General features: G+C 38.7%; 1 protein-coding gene across 1 annotated transcript in view; it reads right to left on the bottom strand.

Annotated features, from left to right (window-relative positions):
- The window catches only part of SCP2 (sterol carrier protein 2), a 243070-nt gene that overhangs the window by 123063 nt on the left and 110027 nt on the right, over nucleotides 1-9980 (bottom strand). The window contains exon 6 of the mRNA XM_007945912.2: nucleotides 7451-7514. Within this exon, the coding sequence (XP_007944103.2) occupies nucleotides 7451-7514 (64 nt within the window). The remainder of the gene's footprint in view (nucleotides 1-7450; nucleotides 7515-9980) is intronic.

The raw sequence follows: 9980 nt of genomic DNA, 5'->3' as shown, positions 1-9980 counted from the left end.
GAATTTAACCCACACCTGTGGTTTCCAGCCAAGCAAAAGACAGGCATAGGAGTTGAACATTTACCTGAGGTAAATACACTCCTTGGAGAGAACAATCATGGGAGAAAGAAGGGCTATTTATACACAGGGAGACAGCTCAGGAGGCAGGGGTGCACGGTGGGATGGACACAAGGAAGAGGTGACCGTCGGGAGGAAGTGGGAGGGGAGCTGTTGCATTGTGGTGAATTGTGGTCAATGTCATGAGAAAAGTGTATGTGAACTGCTGTATGAAATGTGTATTGGCTCTATAAATTTACAGCCAAATCACAATAAAAAAAGAAGAAGAAATTATAGATGTCATTAAAAAAAAAAAAAAACCTTCCAAAAAATAAATAAATATTCCCAGCCCAGATGACTTCACAGGAGAGATCTACCAAATATTCAGAGAAGAATTGACATCAGTACTATTCAAACTTACTCCGTAACACAGAAAAGGAAGGAATACTCCCTAATTCATTCTATGAAGCCAGCATAATCCATACCAAAGCCAGGAAAGAAACTACAAAATAGAAATTTATAGATCAATATCTCTCATGAATGTAGATACAAAAATTGTGAACAAAATTCTAGCCAATATAATTCAACAGCATATCAAAGAAACATTCTTTGATGATTACCAGAGATGGGAGGGGAGGAAAGGAGAACCACTATCTAGATAGTAGACAAGAATTAATTCTGGGGAAAGAAAAGGTAATACACAATATGGGGGCAGTCAATACAGCATGAGCAAAGCAAAACAAGACAATGAAAGGCATGCAAGAATAAAAGACAACTACAGTAAATGCTATAACATATACATTCCTGCAACAGTAGTAATAATAAACAATAAATTGTGAAAAGATACATAGGTAAATATGTATGCTAAATAGGTAAAGGAAGTTGTATGGGAGTAAACCTGTGTACTTATATAAGTATGGTGGTGGATATTTTTACATACATATTTGTAAATGCTGGATGTATACATGTATGTACAATAGACAGCACACAGGGGGCACAGTTACAGAAACTACTTAGACAGTGAGACTGAACAACTAGACTTGAAGGCTATGGACAAAGTCTCAGGGGACATCTATATCAATTAGCAAAACACAGTTCGTAAAGATAATGTTCTATATCCTAGTCTGGTGAGTAGTGTATGGAGTCTTAAAAGCTTGCAAGCAGCTATCTAAAAAGCAACTATTGGTCTCATCCCGCCTGCAGCAAAGGAGCCTGAAAAAAAACACTCAAGGAAGCAATAGTCCAAAGGACTAATGGCCCACAGGAACCAAAGCATCCTCTAACCTGAGATTAGAACTAGATACTGTGTAACTATCACTGCTAACCACTCTGACCAAGACTACAATAGAAGGTTTCAGGGGGAGTGGTTAAAAAATGTAGAGCAACAACAAAAACAGACTTCCTGGTCTGAAAGAGACTAAAGAAACCCCTTGGACTACTGCCCTGACATAACCTTCTAACTGAAACTAAAGAAACTCCTGGAAGCCACCTTTTAGCCAAATAACTTTGTTGTTATGTGCTGTCGAGTCGGACCAACTCACAGAGACCCCTCCTTGGGTTTCCAAGGCGGTATTGCTACAGAAGTAGATTGCCCAATCTTCCTTCTGAGGAGTGGCTGGTGGGTTTGAACCGCCAGGCTTCTGGTTAGCAGTCAAATGCCTTAGGCACTATGCTACCAGAGCTCCTTAGCCAAATAACAGGACTGTAAAACAAACAGTAACACCCATGAAGAATGTGCTCCTTAAAACAATCAACTATATGAGACCAAAAGGGCAATATCTGTTCAAAACCAAAGATGAGAAGGCAGGGAGGGACAGAGAAATTAGACAAATGGAAACATGGAACAAAGGGAAGAAATAAGAAGAGTGCTGACACATTGCAAGGATGGCAAACAATGTCACAAAACAATCTGTGTATGAACCACTGCTTAGAAAACTAATTTGCTATGTAAACTTTCACCTAAAACACAATAAACTATTCAAAAAATATGTATTGTACTGGAAGTCCTAGCCAGAACAATAAGACAAGGAAGAGAAACAAAGGGCATCCAAATTAGTAAGGAAGAACTATCCATAAATGACATGATTCTATATACAGAGAAAATCACAGAAATTCCACAAGAAAGTTATTGGGAGTAATATAAGGATTCAGCAAAGTGGCAGGGTATATGATCAACATACAAAAATCACACTGCACTAACAAAGAGAACTTCATAAAGGAAATCAAGGAAACAATACCATTTACAATAGCTTTCAAAAGGATAAAGTACCTAGGAATAAATCTAACCAGGGACATAAAAGTAAAATCTAACCAAGGATATAAAACTACAAAATACCACTGCATGAAAGCAAAACCAAAACCAAACCTATGGCCATCAAGTCAATTTCGACTCATAGCGAACCTATAGGACAGAGTAAAATTGCCTCATAGGATTTCCAAGGCTGTAAATCTTTACAGAAGCAGATTGCCTCATCTCTCTTCCACCGAGCAGCTGGTGGGTTCAAACTGCCAACCTTTTGTTAAACAGCCAAATGCTTTAACCACTGTACCATGAGAGCTCCTTGCAAGAAACCCAGAGACTTATATAAATGGAAAAATATACCATGATCATTGATTGGAAGACTTGTTGTTAGGTGCTGTCGAGTTGGTTTCGACTCACAGCAACACTATGTACAACAGAACGAAACACTGCCCAGTACTGTGCCATCCTCACAATCACTGCTATGCTTTAGCCCATAATTACAGCCACTGTGTCGACCTACCCCTTAAGGGTCTTCCTTTTTTCACTGACCCTCTACCTTACCAAGCATGATATCCTTCCCCAGGGACTGGTCCCTCCCAATAACAAAGTATGAGAGAGGAAGTCCAGTCATTCTTACTTCTAAGTAGCATTCTGGCTGTACTTGCTCCAAGACAGATTGCTTGTTCTCCTAGCAGTCCACGGCACATTAGGTATTCTTCACCAACATAACTCAAATGTATCAATTTTTCTGCGGCCTTCTTTATTCATTGTCCAGCTCACACATGCACATTAGGCTACTGAAAATACCATAGCTACAGGTCAGGTGCACTTTAATCTTCAAAGTGACATCTGTGCTCTATAACAATTTAAAGAGGTCTTTTGCAGCAGATATACCAATGCAATACATCATTTGACACATACGGTACTGTGTTGGCTCATCTTGTTGAGGGTCTTCCTCTTTTTCACTGACCCTCCACTTAACCAAGCATGATATCCTTCTCCAGGGTCTGGTCCCTACTAATAACATGATCTGGCCATTTTTGCTTAAGGAGCATTCTGGCTGTACTTCTTCCAAGACAGATTTGTTCATTCTTCTGGCAGTCCATGATATATTCAATATTCTTCACCAACACCACAAAATTTATGGCATAAACTCTTGTGTGGTCTTCCTTATTCATTGTCCAGCTTTACATGCTTATGAGGCTACTGAAAAGACAATAGCTTGGGTCAGGTGCACCTTAGTCCTTAAAGTGACACCTTGGCTCTGTAACACTTTAAAGTCTTTTGCAGCAGATTTGACCAATCCAATACATCATTTGATTTCCCGACTGCTCCTTCTGTGGACATTGACTGTGGACACAACTAAATTGAAATCCTTCACAACTTCAATATTTTCTCCATTTATTGTGATGTTGCTTATTGGTCAAGTTGTGAAGATTTGGGTTGTTTTTTGTTTTGTTTTGTTTTGTTTTTGTTTTTTATGTTGAGATGTAATCCATACTGATGGCTATAGTCTTTTATCTTCATCATTAAGTGCTCCAAGTCATCTTCAGTTTCAGCAAGCAAGGCTGTATCATCTGCATATCTCAAGTTGTGAGTCTTCCTCCAATCCAGATGCCACATTTTTCTTCAATGAGTCCAGCTTCTTGAACTATTTGCTCAGCATACAGATTGAATAAGTATGGTAAAAGGCTACAACCCTGTGTTAAGGGGAGGGGGGATAACCCCGATGTACACCATTCTTGATTTTAAACCATGCAGTATCCCTTTGTTCTGTTTGAACGACTGCCTCTTGGTCTATATATAGATTCTTCTTGAGCAGATAAACCGAACCAAAACAAAACTCACTGCTGTCGATTCGGATCCAACTCATAGCAACCCTCCTTGGGTTTCGGAGGTGATATCACTGCCAAAGTAAATTGCCCAATCTTCCTTCCAGGGAGTGGCTGGTGGGTTTGAACCATCTACCTTCTGATTAGTAGTCAAATGCCTTAGGCACTACCCCACCAGAGCTCCCTGAGCATGATAAAGTGTTCTAGAATTCACATTCTTCACAATGTTATCCATAATTTGTTATGATCCACATACTCAAATGCCTTTGCATTATCAATAAAGCATAGGTAAACATCTTTCTGGTATTCTTTGCTCTCTGGTATTCTTTCCAATGCACTGATTTTAGACCCAAGGAAAATTAAATTTTTGACAACTTCAAACTTTTCTCCATTTATCATGATGTTGCTTCTTGGTCCAATTGTAAGGTTTTTATTTTCTTCATGTTGAAGTGTAATCCATACTGAAAGCTATAGTCTGGTCTTCATCAGTTAGTGCTACAAGTCCTTACTTTCAGCAAGCAAGGCTGTGTCATCTGCCTATCACAGGTTGTTTGAGTCTTCCTCCAATCCTGATGCTGTCCTCTTCATATAGCCCAGCTTCTCAGATTATCTGCTCAGCATATAGACTGATCAAGTATGGTGAAAGGATACAACTGTGACATAACCTTTCACAATTTTAAAACACAGTGTCCCCTTATTTTGTTCAAATGTTTGCCTCTTGGTCTGTGTACAGTTCTGCATGAGCACAATGAAATATTGTGGTATTCTCATTCTTTGCAATGTTATCAAAAATTTGGTATGACCCATACAGTAGAAGGTTTTTCCACAGTCAAGAAAACAAAGGTATACATCTACTTGTATTCTCTGGTTTCAGCCAAGAACTAATGTCAGCAATGATATCCCTCCTTCCATGTCCTCTTGTGAATCTGGCTTGAATTTCTAGCAGTTTCCTGTTAGAGTACTGTTGCAACCACTTTTGAGTTATCTTCAACAAAATTTTACTTGCATGTGATTTTAATGATTTTGTGTGATAATTTCTGCATTGCTGGATCACCTTTCTTTGGAATGGACACAAATATGGATCTCTTCCAGTTGGCTAGCCAAGCCAGGTAGCTGTCTTCTAAATTTATTGGTATAAATAAGTGAGTACTTCTAGTGCTGCATCTGTTCACTGAAACATTTCAATTGCTATTCCATCAATTTCTAGAGCCTTGTTTTTCTCCAATGCCTTCAGTGCACCTTGGATGTCTTCTTTCAATGCTGTGGTAGTTAATGTTGTGTGTCAACTTGGCCCTGCCGTGATTTTGAGTGGCTTAACAGTTGTGATATAGTTATTCCCCGTGATGATATTGGATGTGGTATAATCACTTCCATGGTGGAATCTGCTGTGAGCAGCTAATTAGTTGAAGTAGAGTTGCCTTCAAGGTATGGCCTGCTTTGAGTATATATGGAAGAGCTTTGGGAAAGGTTTGCTTTTTGCTCATGCATTTGGCTTGTCATTATCTCCACTTCCTGGACTTGAACCAGTCATCTGCCATTGTTTCCCACCGACTTTGGGATTGTTGCCTTTGCAGTTTGTGAACCAAAAAATCTGTTATTTTACCTGCCCATCTCAGATTTGTCAGCCTCAGCAGACAGCAGTCTGCTATACTGCCTGCCAATCTTGAGTTCGTTAGCCCTTGCAGCTAGCTATTTGAGTCAGAAGAAGCCTCCAACTTGACATTTAATCCAGACTTTGTCAGCCTCTACAACTGTGTGAAACTGTGTGAGCAATTTCCTGAAGATAAATTTCTCTCTCTCTCAAGTATTTATACATATACATATATATAGAGAGAGAGAGGTTTTTTACACACACATACATATATACACACACACCCATAAATACATGTATATATGTATGTGTGTGTGTGTATGTATGTATGTATGTGTGTGTGTGTGTATATATATATATATACACACACACACATAGGAGCTCTGGTGCCATAGTGCTTAAGGCACTTGACTGCTAACCAGAAGGCTGGCGTGGCAGTTCAAACCCACCAGCCACTCCTCAGAAGGATGATTGGGCAATCCACTTCTGCAGAAATACTGCATCAGAAACCCAAGAAGAGGCCGCTGTGAGTTGGATCCAACTTAAGGGCAGTAAGTTTGGTTTTTTTTTTTCGGGGGGGGGGTTATAAAATAAAGAGTAATACCTGTGAGAAATATGCTCCTTAGAACAATTAACTATAGGAGACCACACAGGCAGCATTTTCCCAAAAGAAAAGATGAGAAGGCAAGGGAGAACAGGAAGACTGGAAGGATGGAAACAGGGAAGGCTGAGTGAAAACAGAGAGCATGTTGACACACTGTGAGGACAGCAATCAACGTCAGGGAACAAACTGTGTAAAAATGTTGAACTGGAAACTAATATGCTAGGTAACTTTCACCTAAAACACAATAGAACATTCTAAAAAAAGAACATAAATATAAGAGATGGCCTTTGCTCTCAGGGAGTATGAGAAACAATGTAAACAGATTATTTTGCCACCACTTAGAATGATCTTGGGCAAGTTACTCCCTGTCAGTCTCATCTTCCTCACCTAGAAAATAGGATAATACTACCCTACAGGGTCCTTGAGAGGATTAAATAAAAATGTATCTAAAAGTACCTAGCACAGTGGCACACAGTTAGCACTCAACAAAGATAGCTAATATTATTTTATTGTGGCACAGTTTCTTTAGTGAAACTAGTTATTAACTAAATTCCTAATGAACCAATTTTCTTCAGTAACCATTATTAAGTACATGCTATGAGCCAGGCATTATGCTAGCTACTAGGAATACAAAGATTAATAATGTGTAATATATTTCATGTAATCTCACTTCAGATTATTTTTAGGACATAATAACCATACTGCTCTAGTAGGCAAAAAGCTAATGACACAGAAATAATTAAAACTTATCCTCATTATTATATGCATTTTATAAACGTTTAAATTGATGAAAGGAAGTTTTAAGGAATGGTTTAACATGGTGACTGGTTATTTTCAATTAAAAGTATTAGAATAAATTTTGCTCACCAGAGTTGCAGTATATTATAATTAGATCTTTTAATACCAGCCATTTGCATTCTTTTTTAAAACAGTCATTAAGCTTAAATGTCATTCTAAATATAAACAGGTCAAGAAGTAAAACTGAAAGGTAGTCAAAAGCTTACTTGGACACAAAGCTTTTATAAGAAAAAAAAATTCTAGTTAGGATCTCTGAAGTCTTATATTTGCTTTTCAAGTATAAAGTTCCATTATTTCACAGCAGGATGATGCAGATTTGGATTATTTCAAGTCTCTGAAATACTTACGGGTTATTAACTGAATGTTTATGATTTTTCCACCCAATTTTTGCAAACTGTTCAATTTTAGTCCCTGTAGAGAAAGCAAACATCTATTAGTGGGTTAATGTTTTTCTGATACTTATTAACAAATGATGCAATAGTAATCAGTGTCCTGTTAAATGCTGTCATTTTTCTTTGCTTAAATGTCACTATTGAGGACATCAACACATAAATAATTCTCTAGAATTAAACTTGGGTATATCTAATGAATAGAATCAACTAATCAGCATAAGAGATGAAAACAGTTCAAACTGATCGAGTCTACCTAGGAGAGGGCCTAATTTCAAAACCAAAAAATATAGTCTGAGTCCACACTAGTTATGAGGCAGGAAATCCTGCCAGTAACTCTTCAGAGTGTGGGCCAAAACACCCCAATGTTCCTGGACTTAGAAATTTTACAAGCCTCACCCTCTAGATCCTGACTAGTATCTCATCTTTACCCTTTCCTTCTAAGAAGGAAAAGCCTTTAGAATGGGTATATCCTAATAAGAAATGTTGTTGTTATGTGCCATCGAGTCGGCCCCGACTCATAGCAACCCCTCCTTGGGTTTCCCAGGTGGTATTACTATAGAAGTAGATTGCCCAACCTTCCTTCTGAGGAGTGGCTGGTGGGTTTGAACCGGCAGCCTTCTGGTTAGCAGTCAAGTGCCTTAGGCACTATGCTACCAGAGCTCCTGATAAGAAATATGTACGCTTTTTAAATTTCTTAACAGAAAAATTTAGCAATAGTGTCAGGAAAACAAAAGCAAGCACACTAATGAAGTAAAATTTGCAAAGTATTTTTTCTTTTTTACTATTTTTAAAAATACAAAATTATAAAAAGGCTTTGAATTCTCATTTGCAACTAGACAGCCAAGGGAGGGAAAAATCCACTGCTTAGAACTGATAATGTTATGTTATTAGTGGCAGTAAGAAGAAATTTCCCATTTCTATATCATGTCTATCTTCTCTGATAAGGAGAAGGATCTTCAAAGCAGAAATTAAATACACATAATTGAGCAAATCTTATCCTACTTCTCATGAAAAGAAGGAAGGTAGATTCTACACCTATAACATAAGAGGCCAGTAAGGATTCAGTAGGAGCTCTGGTAGCATAGTGCCTAAGACACTTGACTGCTAACCAGAAGGCTGGCAGTTCAAACCGACCAGCCACTCCTCAGAAGGAAGATGGGGCAATCTACTTCCATAGAGATACTGCCTTGGAAATCCAAGGAGGGGTCACTATGAGTCGGGTCCGACTCAACGGCACATAACAACAACAACAAGGATTCAGTAATAAGCCAAATCAGAGTAGTATATTTTTTTGATTGGATTGACTGTTAGATTAAATCAAACATAGAGTCTGTGTATCAGCAAGACAATTGAATTCAATTTCCCAGGACACTCTTTTGAACAAGATAAGCAAATGGGAGGTTTCTGTTTGTTTGGTATTATTCATAACATGGGGTGGGGGGTGGGATGTTTTCTGTCAAATAAATTTAAATAATACTGAGTTAAACAGATTACTGCTAGACATTCAGAACCTTTACTATGGTGTGTGCCATATTACTCTCCAAAAACTATGAATCATTTCCCAACTTATCTCACCCTCTTCATGGAAGCAAGTATGAAATTAATGTCCACGAACATTCACTGTGAAATGATTGTTGTTGTTGTTGTTATGTGCCATCGAGTTGGCCCTGACTCATAGCGACCCCTCCTTGGGTTTCCGAGGCAGTATCACTACAGAAGAAGATTGCCCCATCTTCCTTCCGAGGAGTGGCTGATGGGTTTGAACCACCAGCCTTCTGGTTAGCAGTCAAGTGCCTTAGCCACTATGCTACCAGAGCTGATAGGCATTGATTAATGCATAAACCTGGATACACCAAACCAAACCAAACTCACTGCCATCGAGTCAGTCCCGACTCATAGCAACCCCTCCTTGGGTATCCGAGGCAGTATCTCTACCAAATAGATTGCCTAACCTTCCTTCCAAGGAGTGGCTGCTGGATTTGAACTGCCAGCATTCTGGTTAGCAGTCAAATGTCTTAGGCACTCTGCCACCAGAGCTCCTTAAGCCTGGATAAAAGTCTCTAATTCTAGGCTTCTAACCTCAGTCACGCTCTGGTTAATACTTCTACCAACAACTGAATTAGAAAAGTAAAAGCACTCTCACAGAACCTAAAGGTGGATGGGGCTGCTATAATGTCAGATCAAGTAAATTTCAATAAGACTTATCAATGAGAAGAATTAATTAAATGGTCATTTCTATTCTGCCTCGGAAACCATTGTGGAAAGCAGTATGGCGATTCTTTCAAAAGTTGGAATTAGAAATACCATTTGACCCAGCTATTCCATTACGAGGTATATACCCTAAAGAAGTGACAGCCATGACAAGAACAGATATATGCACACCCATATTCATCGCAGCACTATTTACAATAGCCAAAAGATGGAAACAACCTAGATGTCCATCAACTGAGGAATGGATAACCCAACTATGGTACATACACACAAT

The sequence above is a fragment of the Orycteropus afer genome, unplaced genomic scaffold (assembly GCF_000298275.1).
Source record: "Orycteropus afer afer isolate SDZICR_OR568_19922 unplaced genomic scaffold, OryAfe1.0 scaffold00145, whole genome shotgun sequence".
Taxonomy (NCBI): Eukaryota; Metazoa; Chordata; class Mammalia; order Tubulidentata; family Orycteropodidae; genus Orycteropus; species Orycteropus afer.
This window is presented reverse-complemented; position numbering and strand designations above follow the sequence as displayed.